This window comes from Cannabis sativa, chromosome 7 (genome assembly GCF_029168945.1).
Source record: "Cannabis sativa cultivar Pink pepper isolate KNU-18-1 chromosome 7, ASM2916894v1, whole genome shotgun sequence".
In the NCBI taxonomy this organism is placed as follows: Eukaryota; Viridiplantae; Streptophyta; class Magnoliopsida; order Rosales; family Cannabaceae; genus Cannabis; species Cannabis sativa.
In genome coordinates this window covers 17,068,117-17,096,085 of record NC_083607.1, presented here as the reverse complement: position 1 = coordinate 17,096,085, position 27,969 = coordinate 17,068,117, and the positions used below count along the sequence as shown (strand labels likewise).

Sequence of the window (27,969 nt, the reverse complement as noted above, 5' to 3'; positions counted from 1 at the left end):
AGTATGTCGTACCCACTTCTATGGCTCCCAACTCTCACACAAGGCCCAAAAGAGAGGAATTTAACATTAATAAGAACAACTGTTATTAATTGAATAGGCCCAAAAACTAAATGGGCCTAAATAAATTCTATCAAGAACTATGAGAATTTATTTTAGCAACATTAACCTATATGCATCTATAATAAAATTAAACACATAGGCTCACACAGGCACACTTTGGATGGGTCCTATCATGTTGCTAGGTCATACACAGATGAAAGAAGATTGTAAATATACCTGTTATAAATTATTATCTTGACCAAGGGAGCCATCAGATCATTAGATCTGGCAAAAGGTAACCATGGCTATTTGCAATCAAGTAATAATAGGTTTTGAAAACTTACAAACAAGTTAAAAAACACATACTCCTGCAACAAGGTTAGTTGGATAGTTGGATGTAGGATTTATTTAATTTTAAATTAAATATTTAATTTCGAAAAAAAATCGAAAATTTTTTTAAAAAAAATTTTGAAAAATTCGCAAATTAAAAAAAAATTAAATTTAAAATTAAACCTACAATTTTGAAAAATTAGGTTTCGACCAACCTAAATATCATTTCAAAAATTTGCTAACTACTTTTAAATTTTAAATGTTATTTTATAAATAAAAATTAAATAAAAAATTAGAAAAGATAAATAAATATCTTTTTCAAATTTTAAATGTAATTTAAATAAATAAAATAACAAAATTTAAAAAATTAGCAAAATATCTTACATCTATTTAAAATTACATGATTATAAATATCTTATTTTAAATTTAAATAAGGTCAAAATATCTTAAAAGATTTTAAAAAAAAATCTTAAAAGATAAGATATAATTAAAAATATCTTAAAAGATAAGATATTTTAAAATATCTTAAAAGATTTTATAAATATCTTATAAAATCTGTCCTTAAATTTAAAAAAAAAAAATATAATCAAATTTAAAAATAAGATAGATATTTAAGCAAGAAGATAGATACTAATTCTATTCAAATTCAAATTACACTAATATCTTGAATTAAATTTAAAAAATATTAAATTAATTCAAAATGATAATTAGAATTGAATTAGGAATAGTAATAGTATAAATACAAAACTATACAAAAAATTGGAAGTTAATTCCATGAAAAAGCATGAAAAATTGAAGAAAAACAAAAAAATTCGAAATTGTACGGACAGATTTGCGATCGCAGGAAAATATCAGCACAGCCCCCATTTTTTCAAATCTTCAAAAAATCATAACTGATTCAAATAAAATCCAAATTAAGTTCTGTAAAAGGCTAACTTGCTTAATTTTTTCCAAACTATCCAATAAAAATAATTTCAGAGATAAAATCGCAATTATTTTTTACGAAAAATTTACAAACATCAATCAATCATCAAATAACACTCAATACAACATGATACCATCCAAAGAACATACAAACAATCGTTTTAAAGTCCAAATTTCTTGCAAGTAAATCAATTACCATGGCTCTGAGGCCAGTTGTTGGATATTATTTTACCAGGATCTTAGATCTACTCACAAGTATATTTATTAACATCCTAAATAAGAACTTTCTAAAACGATAAATTAAACACATATAAAGTTTAAGAAACCTTACATTGGGTGCAGCGGAATTAAATGACTCCTTCCGTTCAGATCTCTAACCCTTGAATCCTTTCTGTAGCAGAGTATTATCAAGATCTGAACCTGGATATTCTTCTCTGAATCCTTGATGCTGAATCTCCTTTGCTGATGATCTTTCTTCACGATCTTCCTCACTATGATTGAGGTATTGCTTGATGTGTGTGGGCACTACTCTAATCACTAAGAGAGGTTCGAAATATGAAGGAAGAATAGAGAGAGAGAGAGTGGCGGCTAGAGAAGAGAGTAGAGGCTCAGGTTTTTCTGATTCAGAAAAGTGTAATTTTCCTGAAGCCTTCACTATCTATTTATAGCATTCCACTAGGGTTAGATTTGAATTATATGGCATTAAAATAATGAAAAAATCAACTTAAAATACCTATAAAGGTGGTCGGCCATGGCTAGGTGGACTGGGCCTTGATTTTTGCAATTTTGCAATTTTAACACCTTTTGTATCTGATTTTCTCAAAAATGCCAATTTCCTAATTCAATCATTTAAATGCCAATTCTAACTATTTAATAACTATAAATAATTATTAAATAATATTGTCATTTATCATATTTATTAATTGAACCATACAAAGTATCATAATTAACAAATATGCCCCTATTAACTCTTTCTTTACAATTTCGCCCTTACTGAGTGAAAATTTCACAAATAGACATAGTCTAATTTGTGAATTATAATTGATTAATCAAAATCAATTACATGAGTCTTACAAGCAATATTTTCTCAACTAGTGGGGGGACCATGGGTCTATATAACCGAGCTTCCAATAAGTAGATCAAGAATTTAGTACTAAAATTCACTAACTTATTAATTCTTCGTTGAATCCACGCATAGAACTTAGAATTGCACTCTCAGTATATAGAATGCTCTATATGTTCCACCATATAGACACATCATTAGTTATCCATTGTTATAAACCTAATTTGATCAATGATCCTCTATATGAATGATCTACACAGTAAAGGGATTAAATTACCGTAACACCCTACTATGTATTTTATCCTTAAAACACTTGACCCCGTATAAATGATATTTCAGCTTATGTGAAATGAGATCTCCACCATTTATTTTCGTTTGGTCAAGCTCGAAGGAGATCATCCTTTGCTTACTATTTTCCAGATAGAAGCTATAGATTCCATGTTTATGCTAGCGCTCCCACTCAATTGCACTACCGTGTTCCCAAAATGTACGTATCACCCTGACCTAAAAGTAGGCTTAACTAACAAATCAAAGAACACGAATAGCCTTTCAAGATTGAGCCTAATCATAACAGGATTAAGATCATTTGATCTAGGATCAACTTGGCGATATTGACTTGAATAGATTTTACGGTAAGTTTAATTAAATCTAAATCAAAGTTCAATATCGGTCCTTTCCGATGCATACTCCATGCATCCAACCTGAGCTTTACTTTAACCAATGTTCTGGAAAGAACATTGTATTTCTCCAAATACAAGCAAACTCTTGTTGTAGATTATCATATCAGTAAAACCCTGTGTCTGATAAATCTAGGAAACTTTATTCACATAGTCATGTTTACTTTCCAATGTGATGACAGCACAATAAACATGATCAAGTATGTGAAAAGGGTTTAAGATGAATTTATAAATCAATTAGACAAGCAATTGATAAAGTGAACCAAAACATACACAAATGAATGAAAAATACTTCTGTTTCTTTATTGATGTTGAATAAAATAGATTACATTGAAATGGAGTTTTATTTAGGGCATAAAACCTAACACAAGGTGCATCTTGTTTTTCGGTAGCCCATCTCGAAAGAACTCCACAGTTAAGCGTGCTTGAATGGGGGTAATTTAAGGATGGGTGACCTCCTGGGAAGTTTTCCTAGGAAGTGTGCGAGTGAGGACAAAACACGCTGGAAACACTCGTGTTGGTCTGTAGGGCCAGTCCTCATTCCATGAAGCAGCCAGAGTGGCATACTCGTGTATAAGAGACATTCATTTCGTGGGTGTTAGGGCCCAATGGAGGCTTGAAGCGGGGACGTTACAAATGGTATCTTGTTTTTCGGTAGCCCATCACGAAAGAACTCCATAGTTAAGCGAGCTTGACCTGGGAGTAATTTTAGGGTGGATGACCTCCTGGGAAGTTTTCCCTCACTCGCACGCTGGAAACACTCGTGTTGGTCTGTAGGGTCAGTCGTCAGTCCATGAAGCAGCCAGAGTGACGTACTCGTGTATAAGAGCCATTCATTCTGTGGGTGTAAGGACCCAATGGAGGCTTGAAGCGGGGATGTTACAAGGTGAGCAATCAAACAAAATAAAAAGACTTAGATGAAAACGGGTCAATTAGCCTAAACCTAAGAATATTAGCCAGATAGCCCTAATGTACAAAGCTATTAATCAGCAAAGTACAAGATCTAGGTGCAAAAAATTAAACACGCATTGAGTTTTAAGCTATTAACTGGCTAGGTTAGGCTCTACCTAAGGCATGCCATTAGAGTTCCTACGGGAATTAAGTATTGGGTAAGGGAAGAATAAGCTCAAAAAGCCACGAAGAGTCTTTTCTAAGATTAAGTGTAGGCTAGAACCAGCCAAGTTGTTAGGACCGAAGCCACAAACCAACTAGGGTTCCAAGACAGAATTATGAACCAGTTCGGTTCTCAGGTTTAAAGCCACAAACTGGACAAGTTCTTAGGCCAAAAACATAAATCGGCCAGGGTCACAAACGGACCCTGTGTGTCGGCCAGGGGTTCGCGAGAATCAAATTCCTATTTTTCAAAAACTTGAATAGTGTTCTTCGTGACTCAAAGAGTCAAGAATCTAAATGGAGATCAAAATCTAATCTTTTTTATCAGGAACTCATACATTATATGTCCTAAAGCAATCATGTGGATTATAATGTAAAAAAGACTACACTACAACGTGAGAATCAAATATTTCAAAAAAGCTTGAAAAATCTTAAAGTCATCCATGGTAGATTCAAGAAAACAAAAACAAAGTGAGATATGAAGACTTAGCCACTGATGAAGACTGCTGTAAATGCTCAGGGAAACATCAGATCGTCAAAAAAATTTGAAAACCTTGAGAAACAAATGAGCTACGGGTGTCAAGTTTGATAAGGAAATGAAGATTCTCTTTCTCTTCTTTCTTACAGAGAGAGTGTGAAGGGGAGAGAGAGTGGAAATCAAAATGAAGAAAAGTTGAACCTTGTATAGTATTTGTAGTTTTTTCCCCAAAAAAATTTAAGCGGTTATTTTTCTACAAAGATAGTCATTCATGGGAGAAGAAGACCAATAGTTCAAAAATAGAAAAGTGTGTAGCCAAAATATAAATTCCCATAATGATTGGCAACAAAGTCACTTTATGTCATAAAGTGGGATATTTGAAAGGTCAAATATTGGGCCACCCATTGTTGCCAGGTTAAGGTTTTTTACACCAAGGCAGGAATTGGAAAGTTCCTATCCGTATAGACGTCAGCATAGGGACTAAGGGGTAAATGTTGTTGGATTTTGTGCCCTAAATAAAACTTATTTAATATAATCAGATTTACTAATTAATATAACACCATAAATCGCTTTTATGTTGCATGGTTCACATGATTTATTTCATGATTATGTTTAATGTATAAATTCTATTAAGTCCAGAACATATGTAAATATATATTTATTTGTTCATGATTGTAGTGTCGTCAACACAGTGGAATATAATCATGATTATATGTTCAAAAGTTTAATTCCCATGATTTATCAGTTCATTGGATTTAGACTGACATGATAATCGGCGATAAGGTATACTTACACCTTGGATAATTGTTATGTCATTTCCAGGGCATTGGAAAAGTTTACCAGTATCAGATGTATGGAGTATACATTGGAAGGGACCGATATTGATTTTAGATAAGATATCATAAACTTAACATTAAATCTTTCTAAGTCAATATCAATAGTTAACCTTAGGTCTATGGATCTGAATCCTGATATGGTTAGGTTCAACTTTTTTGTATTATTTATGTTCTTAGAGTTGTTCGTGGAAGCTAACATATAATTCTGGCAGATATTTACATCTTGGGAACATGGTAGTTCAATTGAGTAGGAGCGCTGATCATAGATATAGAATCTATATCTTCTATAAGTATTTAGAAGTGAAACGATGATTTCCTTCGAGCTTGGTTGGATAGATATAAATGATTGAGGCCTCATTTTAGAAATTATATTAGTTTACTGAAGTATCATTTATAGGTAGCTAAATGTTTTAAGGATACAATATATTGAAGGGTAGAATGGTAAATTTATTCTTGTTCAGTGTAGATCATCTATAGAGGATCTTTGACTATTAAGATTGTAACAATGGATAATCATAACGTATCTATATCGTGGTACATATAGAGAGTTTTATATAATTGAGTGTTATTCAATTCCAAATCTATAGTGGCACAAGGTGGAATTAAGAAGTTAGGGAATTTACTTGGTAAATTCTAGATCTACTTATTGAAAGCTCGGTTATATAGGCCCATGGTCCCCTCACTAGTTGAGATAATACTGCTTGCAAACTCAGTTAATTGGTTTTAATTAATCAATTATAATTATAAAATTAGACTATGTCTTATTTATGAATTTTCACTAGGCAAGGGCTTAATTGTGAAGAAAAGAGGTTTTGGGGTCTGTTTATTAATTAAGAGACTTTGTATGGTCTAATTACTAAATATTATAAATGGTAATTTTATTTGATAATTAATTATAATTATTAAATCAATAGTTTTGGCATTTATAGGATTGAATTGGAAAATATGGTATTATCGAAAGAAGAATAACTGGTTGAAATAATGTGATAAAATTGTAACTAGAAAGTGGTCTCTTAATTGTTGGCCCCTAGTGTGAATTTTTCCCAATATTTTATTCTTTTTTAATCCAAATAATTCAACCCTAAGCCCTAGTTGAAACACTATAAATAAAATATGATGCTCTCATCTCATCCACTTGATTTTCAACCTGCCAAAATCTAGTTGTCATTCTTTGACAACTAGTAGATGAGAGACACCTTCCACACAGTTTTCTAGCCTCCTTCATTGTTGTTCATACTCGAAACCTTAGTGATAGAGTGCCATTCCCACACATAGCAAGTCAAGTACTCAAACATAGTGAGTAAGACGGTGGTAACCAAACTCGAAGGAGGAAAAGAGATCCAGGCTCAGATCTTGATAATACTCTAAGACAGAAAGGAACAAGGGTTAGAGATCTAAGCAAAATGATTCATTATATTCCGCTGCAACCAATGTAAGGAATTCTAAACTCTTATTTGTTTAATTTTATTGTTTTAGAGATATTCATATTTAGGATGTTAATTCAACATACTTGTTAGTAAATCTAGATCCTGGTAAAATATTCCCAACAATTGGTATCAGAGCCATGGTAATGATTTATTTTCATGTAATATGGATTTAAAATGATGAATTATTGTTTATTCTGTTGATTTGGATGTGTTCATGTTGGTTTATGTGCTATTTGATGATTGATTGTGATTTACAAAAATTTTCAATGAAAATAATTTGATTTTCATTCTGAAAATATTTTATTTGGATTCCTTGTGAAAAATTAAGCAATTTTTCTTCTTACGAAATTAGATTTCGATAAAAATTGAGAAAGTTATGTAGGTTTGATTTTTTTTTCAAGTTCAATGGTGTCGAGAGGCTCTATCGCATGCACACCAATCACTCAGACAAGGTCACGTGCGCGCGCGTGCCTAGGACAAGTGGTGCCTGAAGCCTCGTTGAAGTCTGAAGCCCCGCCCAAAGGACCCTGCTACACGCACACGAGGGTTGCAATTTTTAAACACTAAAATCAAATAAAATATTATTTTTATCATTTAAACCTAAATATCAATAATCTAAATTAATAATATTTAATTTTTAATAGATTATTATTAATTTTTGATATTTTGAGGTTTAAATTTAGAAATTGATTATTTTATTTTTAAATTACGGTTAGAATTTAAAAAAAAAATTCTTTAATATTTATATATTATATAATTATAAGGTTAGATATTTGAATATTAGGTATATTTAAATTAAAAGATAGCATTATCTTTTTAATTTGAAATATTATATTAAAATTACCTTATAAGGTGAATTAAATAATTAATAAATACGAAATTAACCTAGATATTTTTATAGATATTCTAACCATAATATTTTTAAATTCAAAATTTGTTATTTTGTTAAATATTTAATTGTTTATAAATTATAAGTTAGAAAAATGATATTTTAAATATTTTATATGATTTTTCTTATTAGAAATTTATAAATAATATTTTAAATATCTAAATAACTTAAATATTTTTGTATAAATTTTAAAAAATACTTAATTTGAGATATTTTGACATATAATTTAGATAATTTTTATTTGTTTAAAATAATAATTGCCTAACCATATCTATTTTAAATATGGTTTATTTTGTTATTTTAATTTTATTAAATTATAAGATTAGAAAATGATATTGAAAATTTCTTTTTGGTTATTTTCAAATCATTTATCTTATTAGATATTTAATTTAATTTGATAAAATAATTCAAATAAATCTAGATATTTTAAATTAGCTTGAATTTTAAATTTTTGAAAAGATATTTTAGGTTGTTTTTTTAACAACCCTAAATTTTCAATATAGTAAGTTAGTTAAAATAATAATTTAATTATATAAATATCTTACTTCACAATTTGTTACATGGGCATTGTTTGTTAGATTTAAATTGTTTATTCAAACGTTTTTTTTAACAAACCTATTATTTATTTGATCTAAATTGCTATGATTAATTTGTTGACAGGTCTAATGATCTGATTTTAATCACAGTCCAATTGTCAATAGATCCTATAAATAATTTGTAACATATAAATTTTATATTTATTTAATCTGAGTAAACCTAGTAACATGATAGGACTCATCCAAATCAATTTGACATGTGTGAGCCTATATGTTTGCCTTTTGGACTTAGATGCATATAGGAAGCCCATTTATTTTGAGATAGATAAATGGACTAGATTGCTAAAGTAAAATATCACTTATGATAGTTTTATTTAGGCCCAATTAAAATTGGGTTTATTCAATGAATAACAATTATTTAAATAATGGTTAAGTTCCTCTCCTTTTGGCCTTGTATGAGAGTTAGGGAGCCATTAGTAGTGGGTACGACATACTGGACCCAGCCCTCCCTCACATGAACAACTCCAATTGTGAATGCCCATTTGCTTCATTTAAATAATTGTATTAGGCTAATTATACTAGTTTAACCTAATTAAATTTGAAATAAATAAAATTAATTTTTCATTGGATAATTTCAAAATTAATTTAGAAAAACAAACTTAGTTTAAAGAAAAGATTCTAGATAGTGATTTCTAGTAACTAATTTATATTTTATAATATTTAATTAAGTAGAAAATTATAGTTGAAAGTTAATTTTTTAAGTAATTTTGGACCAGCTTAAATTAGAATATATTTTTTTGAACATAAATAGAATTAATAAGTAAGTTGATTTTATTCAAGATACTTAATTATTTATTTCTATTTCAAGAAATTAAATTAAATAGTAAAATATATTTAAGTTAGAAATTAATTTATTTAATTTTAGACCAACTTAAATTAGAATATTTTCTTAGATATTATATTAAAACTAATAATTAAGTTGATTTCATTCAAGATACTTAATTATTTCTATTTTAATGAATTTAATTAAATAAAAAATTATATTTAAGCTAGAAATTTTTTAATTTCAAACCAACTTAATTTAGAATAATTTTCAGAATATATTTCGTTTTATTTTAAGAATCATTTCCCACATGCTAATTTCGAAATACATTTGTTTTTAATGTAGATATTTCAAAATTTTTCTATCTTGAAAAATTACATCAAAGTTGAAAATTATTTTATTTATTATTTTTTTGAAGAAAAAAATCAATTTATTAAATACTTTTAGATCAACTTAAATCAAGTAATTTTCATTAATAATTTATTTAAATAAATAGACTAAAGTATATTGCTTTAATTAAAAAATAAGTAATTAGTTTATGAATTATCTCGATAGATATTTTCTAGGTAGGTTTTTTGGTATTTTTCTATATATATTTAATTAAATAGAAAATTAATATTTAAGTTGATTTTATTCAAGACACTTAAATATTTGATATTTTTCTTAAGAGATTTAATTAAATAGGAAAATTATATTTATGTTGAAAATTAATTTTACTAATTTTAGATCAACATAAATTAGAATAATTTTTCCAGTTTTATTTTATTTTATTTTAAAGATTTCGAAAATGCATTATTATAAATACATTGGATTTCGAATTCTGTCATATATATATATATATATATATATATTTATATAAAATTAAATTTGAGCTGAAAATTAATTTCTTATTTAATTTTTAACCAACTTAAATTAAGAAATTTTCATAATATTTATTGGAAAATTAATACTACAGATGGAAAATAAATTTTACTTTTCACTTATTCCTAGGGTATAATTTTATAAATATTAAATTAAAATTTATATTTAGATTTATGTAAATTATTAATTTTAATTAAATAAATATATGTTAAAATAAATAGATTAAAATAAGTATCAAATGAAAATACAACTCTTTCAAATAATGAGCTTTAGTTATAAGGACGTTCGATCTCCATTGTTGGTTCTACACAGTTCTTGTTTTAGTGAGATTCATCCCTAATAGATGGACGTTCATTAGCAATTTAACGTCGTAGAATCTCGAAAGATAAGTATTATTGTAAGTGTTTTATTCTTCGTAACGTCCATCCGAATAGTGGCTGCTAAGAGTAAGACTTACAAGGTATGAAAGAATGGTAGAAGCTCATGAAACAAGAATGATCTTGACTCTCGATTAAAACGAAGCAACATTGAATTCTCTTTTTGATCGAATAAAATGTTGCTAGAATGGTTTCCAGTTTAGATGAGCTTACTGCTCTATTTAATGAATGAAATCTTTGACTCTCGACTCAAAACGAAGCAATGTACAGTTTGTTGGAAACCTTGAAAATTATTTAAGATGTGTTTGTTTTGTATTTTTGCACGTCTTTCTTACTTGCTAAATGTATGATAATTTCTGAATGTGTATAAATTTATATTGAATCATGTTGTTTTTTGTTATTAATGTTGTAGTATAAATTTTGAATCTTCATTGTTTGTCTAACTTAGCTTGTTGTTTTTAATGGGACAAATCCCAAAGGATTGTCATCTGTTAGACAAACATAATAGTGTTAGATCTCAACAGATAAATATTTGTAAATGCAACATCTAGTTGTACATCCAAAGATGACAACTTAGGCTAGTATTTACAATATGAAACAATGAAGAGATTTATAAAAGAAAAATAACTTTGACTCTCGCCTAAATGTGACATCGTTGAATTCTTATTTTAATCGAAATTATCCTTTAATTTTTTCTCTTAGCTTTTTCATTTAGAATTTTCTTAGAGAGTGCTTATGATGTCACTCTAATTTCTCTTATGAAATTGAATGGCACAGATGACTATATTCTAGATATTCTATCCCATAATAATATAAATAATCGATCTTAGAAATCTCCTACTTGTATATGCTTACTATAGGAAACTTAAACTTAGAGTTAGATTAGTAGTGGTGGTCCAAGCTAAAATAATTACTCAAAATATATTTGGTATAAATTTAAGTCTTTGATTTTAAATTTTAGATTCTAAATAGAAATTTTAAATTTTAGTTCCAAGAATGCATTACACATTACAATATAACTTTTACAAGGTTTAATATCTATTTTCTGCCAATGGATCTAAACTGTATATTTATGTATAGAATATGAATTTTGTATTCTGTGACCAAAACCCACTTGGACTATTCTAAGAACTCTTTATTGTAATTAGACCTAAGTCATCAAAAGACCACAACCACGATGATTATATCTATCGCATTTGTATCTTGTTCATAGTGGTTTTGACAAATCATTTTCTGCAAAGAGAAATTATGCCTATATCCACTTGAAATGTATTTGACATATGGATGTAAATTTATGGGTGAAAATAAGTTATTGTTAAATTCTTATACGATCACTCTAGATTTTACCTTATGCAAAGAAATTTGAAATATTTTAGAATTTCATGAATTTCTAGCAATGTTGAAAAACATTAAGGTAAGTAGTTAAAGATCTTGCGAACTGATAGGGGTGGATAAATATTTGGTAGATGTGCAGTTCAAAGATCATTAAGTTGAATTTTGAATTGTATCCAAACTTATCTTACCGAAAATTCGATTTGCATATTGATGGAAGTAAAAGATTATGATTAGTTACAAGCAGTTGCCTAAATCTTCTAAGGAATACCCTAGTGATAGAAAAAAAATTCAGAATGATGGAATGGTTATGTACTTAGTGTACACCATTACTAGATTCATGGATGTCCTGATTGTGAACTTAAGAAAAGCTAGAACTACTTATTAAGGTTTGCATGTTTAATAGTTATTCTAAAGTGATTAGGGGTGGACCATCCTATGGTCATTAAGATAAAAAAAGTGTTTGTTTCAACCAATACTACTTTTATAAGAAAATGACTAAGTCTGAAAACAAAGTAGCAAAGTAGAGGAGATATTTTTTTTTTCTTGATTCCAAAGTGTTCTATAATCTTATTCAATATAAGATGGTCCCACTGCCTCTGTTGAATTGACAAAACTGAAGAGGATAATACCACTTATGTTCTTAGACAGAAAGTCACAGTACCTTCTCTTAGTGGGAGGGTTTCTAGGAACTCACCCTGTTATGACTTGGAAGACACTTGTGATGAAATCTATTGTTAGTTTAAACAAGTAATGGATAGTCAGAATAAGGAACTCAGAAAAAAGCCAAGAGAACTTTAGTTAAAACCATTCATATGGAGTAACCAATAAGTTTTCTATTACAAGGACAAGAAGAAATTTTTTTAAAATAAGTCTATTCAATGGACTTAACAAAACTTCCTGCTCCTAGTATTATAGGTTTCAGTTTATCTAAACCTGTGGCTTGTGGTATGTCTGGTGATTTAATTACTCTAGTGCAAGCAACGTACTTTAGTAAGTTGCTGGTGCATTTTTCTAATAGCAATCTATAGAAGCTTTTTGACTTCTAGACATAGATTTTATTTACCTAAGAAAAAGTTTCAACTATTCCAAAAAACATAAAGGCCAAGGAAAGAATTCCTTAGGATCAACAGTGAGAGGTCTCAGATATGCTTTGCTATGCATTAGACTAGACACTTGATGTTGAGTGGAAGTAATGAGTAGGTATCATATATATTAATCCAGGAAAGGAATATTGGAAGACTATCAAATAAATCTTAAGATCAAGAAGAGGAACTATATGTTAGTCGATAAGGGTGGTATTTTAATACTCTTAGACTACACCAAATCAGGGTTCTAGACTTGCCTTGATGCTAGAAAGTCTACTGATAAGATGGTGATTACTCTTGGGGTGGAGTAATGATTTTGGAGAAGTGTAAAAACTGATTTAAAGTCTCTAACTCTACCAGTGAGATTAAATGTTAAAGTTGCAGGAAAAATACTTATTCAGCCTATGGAAAGTTCTATATAGTTTTTGGCGTTGTACCAATAATTTATTAACTACTAGTGTTACTTCTTGACTAACACAGAAGTAGTTGCCAAAAAGTAAAGAAACCAGTATCCCTAGAGTAGTAGACATATAGAGAGGAATTTTACAATATCAATGATTTTGTGATTAAGGATATGTAATGGTGGAGAAAGTCTGTATTGAATAAAACTTGTCAGATCTTGTTATAGAGAGAATACTACATACTACACCTGATCTGGATATCTAGGTGTTGAGATTATTTGAAATGCACTTTTTGTTTTATATTAGTGCAAGTGAGAGTTTGTTAGGTTTTCTGCCCTAAATAAAACCCATTTAATATAATCAGATTTAATAATTAATATAAGATCAAAAATCGCTTTTATGTTGCATGGTTCACATGATTTATTTCATGATTATGTTTAATGTATAAATTCTATTAAGTCCAGAACATATGTAAATATATATATATATTTGTTCATGATTATAGTGTCGTCAGCACAGTGGAATATAATCATGATTATATGTTCAAAAGTTTAATTCCTATGATTTGTCAGTTCACTGGATTTAGACTGACATGATAATCGTTGATAAGGTATACTTACACCTTGGATAAGTGTTATGTCCTTTCCAGGGCATTCGCAAAGTTTACCAGTATCGAATGTATGGAGTATACATTGGAAGGGACCGATATTGATTTTAGATAAGATATCATAAACTTACAGTTATATCTTTCTAAGTCAATATCAATGGTTGATCTTAGGTCTATGGATCTTAATCCTGATATGGTTAGGTTCAACTTAGTTGCATTATTTATGTTCTTCAAGTTGTTCTTGGAAGCTAACAACTGGTTCTGGCGGATATTTACATCTTGGGAACATGGTAGTTCAATTGAGTGGGAGCGTTGATCATAGATATGGAATCTATAGCTTCTATAAGTATTTAAAAGTGAAACGATGATTTCCTTCGAGCTTGGCTGAATAGAGATAAATGATTGAGGCCTCATTTTAGTAATTATATTAGTTTACTGAAGTATCATTTATAGGTAGCTAAGTATTTTAAGGATAAAATACATTGAAGGGTAAAATGGTAAATTTATCCCTATTCCGTGTAGATCATCTATAGAGGATCTTTGACTATTAGGATTGTAACAAATGGATTATCATAACGTATCTATATCATGGTACATATAGAGCATTCTATATAATTGAGAGTGCTATTCAATTCCAAATCTATCGTGGCGCAAGGCGAAATTAATAAGTTAGGAAATTTACTTGGTAAATTCTAGATCTACTTATTGAAAGCTCGGTTATATAGGCCCATGGTTCCCTCACTAGTTGAGATAATACTGCTTGCAGACTCAGTTAAATTGTTTTAATTAATCAATTATAATTCTAAAATTAGACTATGTCTTATTTATGAATTTTCACCAAGCAAGGGCTTAATTGTGAAGAAAAGAGGTTTTGGGGTCTATTTATTAATTAAGAGACTTTGTATGATCTAATTAATAAATATTATAAATGACATTTTTATTTAATAATTAACTATAATTATTAAATCAATAGTTTTGGCTTTTATAGGATTAAAATAGAAAATATGGTATTATTGAAAGAAAAATATGTGGTTGAAATAAAGTGGTAAAATTGTAACTAGAAAGTTATCTCTTTATGGTCGGCCCTTAGTGTGAATTTTGCCCAATATTTTATTCTTTTTTAATCCATATAATTTAGCCTTAATCCCTTGTTAAAATACTATAAAAGGAATATGATGTTCTCATCTCATCCACTTGATTTTCAACCTGCCAAAATCTAGTTTTCATTCTCTGACAACTAGTAGATGAGAGACACTTTCTATACAGTTTTCAAGCCTCCTTCATTGTTCTTCATACTCGAACCCTTAGTGATAGTGTGCCATGCCCACAAATATCAAGTCAAGTACTCACTCATAGTGAGTAAGATGGTGGTAATCAAACGCGGAGGAGAGAAAGAGATCTAGGCTGAGATCTTAATAATACTCTGTGACAGAAAGGAACAAGGGTTAGAGATCTGAGTGGAAGGAGTCATTATATTCCACTGCAACCAATGTAGGGTATTCTAAACTCTTATGTGTTTAATTTCATTATTTTAGAGATATTCATATTTAGGATGCTAATTCAACATACTTGTTAGTAAATCTAGATCTTGGTAAAATATTCCCAACAAATGTGATCTCATTTTTTGCCCACTTGACGTGGCATGTCCACATAGGTAAATTTGAAGCCACGTGGAATACAACCTATCAATAGGTGAGCAAAGTTACCTTCCTCAACATGCCAATTAACAAGGGTTCTAAATAGTTGGGGAAGACCAATATTGACGAAAATGACCAGCCAAGGGGTTCTGGCCGGACCACACCCTAGCCAGGCAATGGAACCTTTGTGCTGACCAGGCCTTAAGAGTAGGACAGGTCAGCCAACATGTGCAAGGAGTACAGAAAACATGAATGATTGGAGGGGTCTGCAGAAAACTTCCTGGACGGGTTACAACTTGAGTTAGCTATGGGACAACTTTATACCCAAAAATAGAGATTCTCCCTCAAATTATCTAATTATTCTTTAGGAATATTAGTTATTTTTTTTATGATTTAATATACCAGATAAAAGAGTTTTTTTTTCCTATTTTGGAAGGATATTAACCTATTTGAATAATGATATTTTGTAAGCCCTAAACTATATAAAAGATCTTAGGCAAGTAGAAAAGGGAAATGAATTCTAAGTCCCTCAAGCTCTATTGCTTTCTCATGTTTCCTCACTTCTCCACTAGACACTTAGTTTATTCTCCTCATTAAGTCTCACTTGTTCTGAATTTGTAATACTCAATTCTCACTACTATACTATTCAAGAGTCATAACTAGAAATTACAAGGTTTAAGCATGTAATCTGCGTGGTATTATCTCCATAATTAATATAACAAAAAGGAGAGTAGGTCATTACCCGCTAAGGGGGTCGAACCTCTATAAATTGTTATGTCGCTTTTATTTGTTACTACAATTTACACGTCGTGATTATCGGTAACAAAAAAAAAAAGCTCTGCTGTCAGTTGACCAAATTCAGGATCAAAAATTTGTATATTATTTTTTATGCTGTTTTGATACAGTTTTTTTTTTTTTTTTTTTTTTTTTTTTGTTATTTTCATTTGGTTTTTTTGTATTTTTATAAAATACAGTAAAAACATTAAAAAAAAAAAAAAACTTGTAAGGTAAAGATATAAAAATTTTACAAAAATTGATGGTTTATGTGATTATCCCTATATAGTATAGTAATGGAACAATCCCCTATTTTGTGAATTGGGACTAAAACCTAACTATATCCAAATTAAATGTCAGATGTCACAATTATGGAATATGAACTTACCCACTTAGGGTGGCTCAAAAGGGTAAAGAGCCAGCAATCAATATTTCGGTTTCAAACTTTTTTGGAACTTAAGGTAAACTCGCTAACTAAAGCTCAATAATAACGTTACATTAGAGTCTATACAAACAAACAATTACTGGGGAGTTACAAGATATCATTTGTTTCAGTGCTATTACAAACGTGACAATGCATAATACTTTCAATTCACAAAAAGATAATATGAAATGAAACTAATCAAACAACTTCATATGTTTAATTCTTTCACGTAACAAATCAGAATCTTGGCTAGTTTGGGTGCGATATCTTCAAATACCTACTTTCAATACATGCCATTTGGTTAGAAAGCAATGATCAATTTTTTAAAGTTCAATGGTGTGTCTCACCAATGATAATAGCTATAGCACAAAATGTCATGCCAATCGTGATGGTGTGAATATTTTAGGTGGGTGGGGATCAACGCGTGGCACCAATTTTGGGCTCAATGTCTGTTCATGTATGGGAATGGGAGAAGCACCTTTCAACTATGGGATTTTGTGTGAATTTCTTTCTTCCCGCATCAAACATCAATCATAAGCACTTGTATGGATATTTTTCAATCAACCATTGCCCACCACCATTCTTTATCTTATTCTAGTTGATATTATATGGATTATATCTATAACAATACTTTCGAAATATATATTAATTAATAGAGAGAGAGAGAGAGAGAGAGAGAGAGAGAGAGAGAGAGAGAGAGAGAGAGAGAGAGTGTGAGGTGAAAGTGAAACAAACATTTCTGCGGAAAATGAGATTGCCTTTGGGGCAGTGCACACAAGACTTTACGAATGAAATAATGAAAGTAGGCCACAACGTAGTAGACCCCATTGGGGCCCTAAAAGTGAAGAGGGTGAGAATTGAGATAATATTGAGAGAGAAAAACATCTAGATTGAGATCATGAGGTGACACTAACTTTGAAGAATTGCACAAATTAACGGAATTTCAAAGCATGAGAGGAATAGAATAGAGAACTTATTTTGGCAAGGCAAAATTAAAAATCAAATACAAATGGCATTGAAAATTTTCAATTAAAAAACAAAAATGAGCACTGACTTGGAATAAGTTGAATTAAACCATTGGCCTATCCTTTTCCTGTTGGGACCTATTCTAATTTTTGAGTATACCCCAACTAAAAAAAATAAATAAATAAGCAAAGGAAATAAGACAATATTTTAGTTTTTGGATAATACCTTTATTTTGATTTATTTCCCTTTATATTTCCCAACCTAATAAAAGTTTTCCTTTTCTTTTTTTTTTTATTTTTTTTTATAATTTTTTGGGTAACAAATTTGCTAGAAAACCAATAAATAAGTTAGTGCACATGAAACTTCAAAATGCCCAAATTCTCATTAAATGACCCACCAACATAAGAGGTGCAAAGTCCACAAGAAGAAACCTCATTGGACATTGTGCCATACACAGGCAGAAACAAACAAAACACAAGAAGCCATAAACCGCCTACACCTTCTATAAAGCTTTCCAAATTTTCATCAATCACTGGCCCTCATATTTTTTTCCCTTCCTTCCTTTCATCATCACAAGTCCCACTTTCCCCACACAACTTTCACTTTCTCATGTGTCTCCATTCACTACAGTTTTGGTCTTTTGGGGGTCAAAAAGCAGACTTAAAACAATGTTAGATTCAAAGAAAGAAGGGCTACCTTTGCATGATTGCTTTTACAGCAATTCAAAGTTTTGTATTCAAACGATCATGGCCCCATCAAACTCCACAAGTGGGTTCCCTATATTTTATTGGGTCCCAACAAAATTATTAAATAAAAATGACTACCCCTGTGGCTGAAATTGTACTAATCTTTGGTAATCAATACCATTGAATTTATTGCCACCTTTAAAGCCCACTTTGACCTCCCACAAACAAAACCCACCGAAGAATTGGACAACTATAACATAACAACAACAACATCAACTTAGAAAGAAGAACAAGCATGTGCTTAGCTTAGCTTAACTATATCAAGGGGCAATTTCTTAGGGGGCCCATAAATCAACATATCAAGTGATTACTTTCTTCTGGTGACAAACTTTATTGTAGATCTACCATGAAAAAAAGAGTTAAATTTGCAGAGCCTCTAGTGTGTATCAAAAATAAATACATAGAACAGATAAGAAAACAGTCCTTACAACGTAAGCACACGCAGAGTACCTGACTGCCAACCATTGCCAATTTTCTCCTCACTTGGAAAGACAATAAAAGGGTCAAGATTCCTTGCCCATCCTTCTACTCTTTCCATGACAGCGTAGCAAAGCTACTTTTGCCATTGATGCAAACAATACCTTTCTCCTTTTTCTGACGCAATTCATCTACACTTCTTCCTACATGTTTAATTAATTAATGCCTAAAAACTAATTCAATTGATCTCAAAATGGAGTCACTAATACTACACATTTCTTCTGCGTTCTTTTTTTCTTAAATAAAAGGAGCCAAGACTAAAAATTCTCACATGCAACTTTTCGCTCACCGTTTTAAGACTTTTTCTTTTAAATATTTTAATGATTTCAATTTGTTGAATGATCTAAGAAAACATAAGGATAATCGCCAAAATTGAAGAGTTAGATAATTAGTGACACCACCACTATTCAAAGCATTGAGAGACGTTTCCTCCAAGGGGTAATATGATCATAAACATAAGTATTCAAGATAGTGAATGTCAAATTCAAAAGTTGCCTTTTCCCTTTCCTTTTTCTTTTCATTTCCGATCAATTTTTCTTAGCAACCAAGCAAGAGAAGTTACAAATAATAACAATAATGATAAGAAAGAAGAACATACATCAAATTTTTACAATTAAAGCAAGTGATTGATATCTCATTCTCTGCAAATATCGGAATACTTTCTCTTTTTTTTTTTCAAATATATCATCTTCCTTCTCTTCATGATGATCGTCATGATCAATGCCAACAATAGCACATATAGAATTACACCAAAAATAAAAATTAAAACATACTAATTTTTTTTTTTCATTTCAAGAAGACAAAGAAGAACCTGGAGCTCTAGGCGATGTTGTTGGGAACAAAGGCAAGAGCCTCGGCTCCGGGTCTCTCGGAGTAGTCGTCGGCGAGGGATGCAAGTAAAACCCTTTCTCTTTAATAGCTCTTTCCTCAGCTTGGGCATCGAAATTCGCCTTCCCATTGCTGGAACAGGAGAAACTAGCCGACCCAGAACGGTCAAACGGGTCGGGTATAAGGGGAGTGACTGGACTTAGAACAAGAGAAGGAAAATCCAGAATGCTAGGAGAGAGAATCTCGGGCTTTCGAGGGGAGAATCCAGAGTTGTTGGAACCGTAAATTGGGATCAGAGGATTGATTTTGAGATTTTTGAGAGAGTTTCTTCGCTCATAGAGCTTAAACCCAGATTGTTGCTGCTTCTTGGGGATTGACTTCACAGGAGGTATATGGGTTCTGGAGGACGGGTCAGACGCCGGTTTGGCCGAAGAAGAAGAGGCTTGCTTGGCGGTTTCGGTAGAGCCGGTTAGCATTTGGACTACTTGCTTGAAGGAGGAGGTGTCAGCTTGGACGAAGGTGGTCGGGTACGGGTTAGTGGATTCGGATCTGGTGATGGGTTTGGGAGCAAGCGGCGGCGCAGCAGTGTTTGCGGCTGAGGGAGAAGCTTGGACACCGTTGCTGTTGCATGAACTAGTGGTACTGGTGGTGCTATGGCTATTTGGTGAAGGAAGAGCAGGATAAGATGGGCTTGGGTTTAACTGATGTCTTGGTGAGATTTCCATTGATGGATTGTATGGTATTTTTTATTTTATTTTTATTAATTTGTTGCTCAAGTCTTCTGCCTTGAGCTTCTTCTGTCTTGCACAGGAGAGAGAAAGCTGAGGAAGAAGAAGAAGAAGAAGAAGAAGAGAGATAGAAATGGAGGAAGGAGAGACTTTTGATGAGATTAGATGAGATGAGACTCTGTTACTTTCTTTGGTTTGGTAAGAAATGTTTTGGTGGGGACTTTTTCTTGTTAAATTCTTCACGCCCTCTTGCTGCGTGTGCATTACGCTCCATTTTTTTTTAATAAAAAATAATGTAAAAGTGTTCTTTCAAATAAATAGAAAATACGGTTAAAATAATCTTAAATTTTGAAATTAACTTAGTAAATATTATTTTAAAAAAAAATTAATAAAAAGACTGAATACAATAAATTAATTAATAAAAATATATTTATTATATATTAATTTTTTAAAAAATATTTATTTTTTTATATAAAATGTGGCTATATAACCGAATATTTTGTATACGTTAACATTAACATAATATCTTAATTATATAACTGAATATTTTTTATTAATTTTATATTATTATTATTTAAAAATAAAAATTATGGAGATATTTAAATAAAAAAATTAATTTTATTATATATATTTAAAAATAAAAATTACATTTATATATTTTTTTTTTTTGAATAAGTAATCAACTTCATTAACTCAAGAGCAATCGCTCAAAAGTACAACTTCAAGTTCCGAAGGGACATTATCCCTCGTGAACAAACGATCAGCAAACAATCGAGACTGACGTGCCATAACATGTGCAGCTCGATTAGCAGAACGTTTAACAAACCGTAACGAAACATTATTCATAGAGTCTAACAAAGACTTACAATCTTTCACAATTAAACCAAATCCCGAAAACATCTCAATCGGGCTATGGATAGCTTGTACAGTAACTAAGCTATCACTCTCAACACAAACATGTTGGTAAGACTTGTCCTTCAACCAACTCAACGCCTCCCTAATTCCCATAGCTTCGGCATCAGCTGGTGTAGTTTTTCCTGGCCGAGAAGACCCCGTAGCCACCAAAAGCTGACCATGACAGTCCCTCACCACAAAGCCAAAGCCAAACCGGTTGTCGCTGTCAAAAATTGCAGCGTCCACGTTAAGTTTGATCCCATTAGAGACGGGTTTAGTCCATAGCTCATCACCTTTGTTGAGAAACATCGGGTTCAACGAAGGATAGTTTTCACTCAACTGAGCTTTCTTCCATTGATCAATAGACCTTAACGCAAACTGTACAACATCATTAGCACTCCGGCTTTTCTGATCCCAAACTATATCGTTCCGAGCCTTCCATATCGCCCAACATAATGTGCCGGCTTGTGCAACTTTCTCAGCATCAGCGGTGTTTAATAATTGTTGCAGCCAGTCACGAAAAGACTCCCAAACCCGACCCCCAACACACACGGCAAGCTTCTCCCAACAAGCAGTAGCAAAATCACAATTAAGAAGACAATGAGTGATAGTTTCACTAGAGACTAAGCAAAATGGACAGCTATAGTCCAAAGGCACCTTCCTCTCAAAAAGTCTCTTCCTTGTAGGGAGACAATTAGCCGCTGCTCTCCAAAGAACGTCTTTGACCGTAGGCGGAACTTTAATTTCCCATAACTCTTTCCAAAACTTTGAATCCCCAGCCCTTCCATCAACATTGGTATCACGGTTCATGAGCATTTGGTACGCTGATTTTACAGAGTAACAACCCGAGTTTTCCTTCAACCAATACCAAGAATCTATAGCATCATTCCTAGCTAAAGGGATACCCATAATTAGCTCAGCTTCCCTTTCAGAGAAGATGTCCCGAACCACTTCCTCATCCCACTCCCTAGCCCCTACCTTGAACAAACTTTGAACTTTGAGATCATTATAAGCGCTTAGATCCGAAGTTGGAATTGGAGACTCAACACTTGGTAGCCACGGATCCATCGCAAAACGAATGGATAAACCATCCCCAACCCTCATTCTTAAACCCGCCTTGAGAACTCCTTGAGCTTCCACTAAACTTCTCCATATAAAGCTCGGGTTGGAGCCTAATTCAGCGGTCAAAAAGTCACCTTGAGCAAAATATCTCGCTTTATAAACACGACTCACCAAGGAAGATGGATTAGTGACAAGACGCCACCCTTGCTTCCCCAACATAGCAATATTAAACTCACGAAGACTTCTAAACCCCATACCACCTTCAAGCTTATGCTTCACCAACCGAGACCAACTCATCCAACTAATGCCCTTATTTTGATTCCAAGAAGACTTCCACCAAAATCTAGCCATTAGGCTCTCAATTTCCTTACACACTCCAACCGGGAGAAGGAATACATTCATTGCATAAGTAGGTAACGATTGAACAACCGTTTTTATCAACACTTCCTTACCCGCGCGAGAAAGGAATTTAGTATCCCAACTCTTGATCCTCTTGAGCACCTTTTCCTTGAGAAACCCCAACACAGCATTCTTATTCCTCCCCATAGTATTAGGAAGTCCCAAGTAAGAGCTATTTTCACCTGCTTCGATCATACCCAATACCGAACATATGAGCTGACGAACATCTCCCCTTGTGTTAGAGCTAAAGAAAACAGATGACTTCTCTTTATTAACCACTTGACCAGAAGCCAATTCAAACAAACGGAGTAACTCCATAACACGAGTAGCTTCTTCAACCGAAGCTTGACAATACAAGTAACTATCATCCGCGAACAACATGTGAGACACCCTCGGGGCCCCATTAGCAACACGGCAGCCATGTAGCAACTGATTCCTTTCAAATCTCCTCACAAGAGCGGAAAAGCCTTCGGCACAAACAATAAACAAATAAGGCGATATAGGATCGCCTTGACGGATACCTCGAGACGGGACAATCGGCCCCAGCTTCCTACCCCCATGGATGATGTGATACCGAACCGAAACCACACATTGAAGCACAAGATCCACCCACTTCTCAGCAAAACCCATCCTTCTCAACATATCCTTCAAAAATCGCCACTCCACTCTGTCGTAAGCTTTGCTCATATCAAGTTTTAGCGCCATATAACCTTGCTTACCACTAGTTTTCCTTTTTAAGTAGTGCATGACTTCAAAGGAAACCATAATGTTGTCTGATATTAGTCTTCTTGGAATAAACGCACTTTGAAAGTCAGAGACAACTTGATCAAGAACCTTCTTTAAGCGATTAGCCAACACTTTCGAAAGGACCTTATAAACCACATTGCATAATGAAATAGGCCTTAATTCGCCCATATTACAAGGACTACTCTTCTTCGGAATCAATACCAAATTGGTATCATTGAGACCGATAGGAAGCACCCCCGTATCCATAAACTCCCGTACCAACCGAACCACATCACTCCCAACAATATCCCAAAATTTCTGATAAAACCCCGGACTCATCCCATCCGGACCAGGCGATTTGTCAGGATGCATTTGAAACAGAGCCATGCGAACCTCATCCTCCTCAACAAAGCCGAGAAGCATTTCATTTTGGTCTTCCGAAATAGAGGGTTGAACTTCTTGTAAAACATGACTAATATCAACATTAGAAGCTTCAAACATTCTATTAAAATAGTCTACCATCAACCCACCAAGACCGGCCTCCCAATCCACCCACACTCCATCTTCCCTTTGCAAACGTTGTATGTGATTTTGCCTCTTCCTCGAGCTAGCAAAATTGTGGAAATATTTGCTATTAGTATCACCAGAGCGTAGCCAAAACTGCTTCGACCTTTGCTTCCAATAGATCTCTCTTTTCGTCAAAATCTCAAAAAGTTCCTCTTGCTTCTCCTTATGAATTCTGACCGAGACCTCATCCCTTTTCTTCTTCAAGTTTCGAATCACCATTTTACATTGGTTGATCCGATCTTTAAAGTTCCCTGTGAAGTCCTTCCCCCAAGCTTCCAACGCCACCCCACATCCTTCAATTTTTTCCACTAAACCACGGCCACTCAACCCCTCCCAACTACTCCTCACCACCTCCTTACACATAGGCTCACGCAACCAAGCATTCTCAAAACGAAACGTTCGATTATGCGTCCCAAAAGAGTAAGCTTCAGGCATTAAAAGAATTGGACAATGATCCGAAGTTGAAATCTCCATATTATATAACTTAGCCAAAGGGAATAATTGAAGCCAAGAATGAGACACTAGAGCTTTATCTAACCTTTCCTCGACCCAATTACTTGAACCTTTGCCTTTTTCCCAAGTAAATGGATAACCTTCCAAGTGTAAATCAACCAACCCACATTGGTCAAGAGCATTACGAAACCCATCCACTAGCCAATTGGGGTAGCTTCGGCCTCCCCTCTTCTCATCTTGACCCCCTAGATTGTTCATATCTCCAATCAAACACCAAGGTAGTTGTAATTCCAAATTCAGAGAACGAAACAGGTCCCAAGTATTCCTTCTTAAAGCCCGGTTCGGTTCACCATATATGCCTGTCAACCTCCAAAGTCGCGACTCATCTTCATGTATAATGACATCAATATGGTTTCTAGAGAACCCCCTTAATTCGGCCAACTTTTGATCTTTCCAAAGTAAAGCTAGCCCACCACTATGACCTTGGGCTTCTACCACAAAGCAACCCTCAAAACCCAATGTAACTCTCACTCTTTCCACTACATCTTTTCTACATAATGTCTCACAAAGAAAAATTATGTCGGGCCTCTTTTGAACAACCAAGTCCTTAAGGAATTGAACGGCCCGTGGGTTCCCAAGCCCACGGCAATTCCAGCTTAACGAAATCATGATGAATGGCGGGCCTGGAACCCAGAACCCGCCAACATATCGTTTTTTGGACCCACTCCCAACACATGTCCATCTTGTTCCATATCAACAATAGTCAACCCACCTTTAGCCAAACCAATTCCATTCGGCCCATTAATGTCACTTGGGCCGCCCACCCCACTACCTATCCTACCCCCAATTCTTTTCCTTTTTGGATCATTATAAATGATACAATCCTCTCCATTATTCCCATGTATATCCTTATCACCCTCAATTAAATTCCCTTCCACCAATTTCTCCCTCATATCACGAATAATAACTCCCCCCTCCACTAATCTTGCTGCCAACCCACTATCTCCATATCCCCCAATCAACTCCCCATTCAACTCCCCAATCTCCTCCGTCGGACCTCCCCCTGCCATCGCCGGAGTTACAGGTCTCGAACTCCCCTCCCCTCTCTCAGAACTCCCTCCTACAGCTCCTGACCGGAGCCATCTGGCTCCAATCTTCTCAGCCGTACGCCTACTATTGGCCTTCAAGAACATCCCGTAAGGCTTTTGAATCAAATGAGCAGGTGTATGAAATAACTTCGGACAAAAGCGTTCCGAATGGCCCAATATACCACAAATAAAGCAAAAAGTAGAGAGGTTCTCGTACTTAAAGTTCGCCCAAAACCAACTCCGATCCTCCCGGAATATTTTCATTCTTCTTCGCAGCGGTTTATCGACATCAATAGTCACTCGAACTCGCATGTATTCCCTCCATACGCCTGAAAAATTGTTGATATCCGATTCCACAAACTTACCCATTAGATTTCCTATATCCGTGACCACTTTCAAAGACTGAAAACCATGTTCAAGATCATATATATGAACCCACAAATCAAGAAAATGAAGATTCACACTCCGGGGGTTCTCCCCTTCCTTCAATCTATGGAGAATAAGTTGTTTCTTATTGAAAGTCCAAGGACTTCCTGTGATCACCCTATCAATGTCTATCTCATGGTAAAATTGAAATAAAAATAGATTAGAGTTTAGTTCCTTTACGTACATTCCTTTGCCCGGTTGCCATAGGAACGCCATCATATTTTGAAACGCATCAAAATCACTAACTCTGCCCGAGAGGAGTTTCCCAACTAGACACCATCGAGTATCAATGACAAGTTCTTCTTGTTCGACACGTGAAGCAACTAAGCCAACCTCATCCTCTTCCTCCAATTCCAATGATGCCCATTGAACTTCCAAACCTTGTAAATCCATGTTTCAATCGGCCAGAACAGCAAGACTATTTCGACTTCCACACAGAGCACTCAATTGAGAGACTTTTCTAACATACCATTAGGCAGACTATATATTATTTGTATATATTATTATAACCGCACTCTCTTAACTACAAATTAAGAATTCTCGTTGCCACAGGCCTGGTGAAAAGGAAAATAATCACGGATTCCACTTGCTCAATCTGCCGACAAGCATGGGAAACTGTGGGGCATGCTCTCTTTGGATGTAAATATGCAAAAGCTGTATGGAGAATTTCTAGTTTCAACTTTGATTGGTATAAAGCCCCATCAATGCATAAAGGGGATTACTTGGTTCATCTTTGGAGTATTCACTCCAAGGCTAAAATGGAGCAAATATTATGCACGCTATGGTCAATTTGGACGGGAAGGAACCGAGTAATTCATGGCACAAAGCTAAGAAGGCTAGGGAGTTGTCATCCTTTGCTGATAACTATTAGCTGATCAGCTCTTTCGAAATACCAGCAGCCTTTTCAAGCTCTGGTTGCAACAACTAAAAAAAACTGCTTCAATCCATCTGCTTCGAATAGTCACAAAGTTCCATGGAAACCTCCCCCTTCAGGTGTTTTCAAACTCAATGTGGATGCGACAGTAGAACGAACTACGACTACTACTGGTTTGGGAGCTATTATACAGGACTGTTCTGGTTTGGTTGTTGCGGCTTTCTCCAAAAAACTGTTGGGCAGCTTTGATCCCCACGAAATGGAAGCTCTTGCTATGTTTCATGGTGTGCATTTTGCTCTAAATTTTTCAATTTCCTCATCTTCTTATTGAGACAGATGCACTTCGGGTTAAAAATGCAATATGTACCCCAACTGTAGCTTCCTCTGTTTTTAACGATATTATCATGGATGTTTCTAGTCTTCTATCTTTTTTCCCTAATGTAAATGTCTCTCATGTCAAACGTACAGCTAATATGGCTGCTGGCGGTTTGGTAAAATTTGCACTATGGGTAGATGAAGATTGTTTTTGGTCGGAATGTATTCCTCCGCCTATAAATTCTGTTATTGTAAATGACTCTTTGGTTTAATTTATAATAGTAGTTTTTTTCCTCAAAAAAAAAAAAAACTACAAATGAAGAATGAATCTATCACTATCATTATTTTTTAAAAAAATATGCTTGTACATTGTTGCCTCAAGTTTCTCTCAATATACGTGGCAGCTCAATGTGAGACACGTGGCACGTAGATGCCTATCACCCGGAGATGAACAGAAGATTTAAGTAAATCTCCTCAGATTCAATGATTATGATTCAAGGGCAGGCTCCCAGACATGAGCAAATAGCTCCACTTCTTCTCCGGGAGGTGAAGGACGAATAAAACTTCTCCAGGCCAGTTAAGTTAGAGGTGACAGTCAATGCGGCATGGGGGAAAACGTCTAGGAATACCCATAAGAGGACGTGTCAGACGTCATAAACTCAGTTTTGGGCGACTACACGATAATCAAGGGAGCTAGTGACGACTCCATTATGAAGAATCACATCAATTAAGGAGAATGAAGGCTAATCTCACCTAAAACCTAAGCAGCCTATTGTTTAGGTAG

At 33.4% G+C, this 27,969-nt stretch overlaps 1 protein-coding gene across 1 annotated transcript; it reads right to left on the bottom strand.

The window, feature by feature from the left end:
* Positions 1-19,301: 19,301 nt before the first annotated feature.
* LOC115697462 (VQ motif-containing protein 4) lies at positions 19,302-20,580 on the bottom strand. The gene has a single exon (XM_030624478.2). The coding sequence runs from the start codon at positions 20,376-20,378 to the stop codon at positions 19,617-19,619; it is 762 nt and encodes a 253-aa protein (XP_030480338.1). The 5' UTR covers positions 20,379-20,580; the 3' UTR covers positions 19,302-19,616.
* Positions 20,581-27,969: the final 7,389 nt, after the last annotated feature.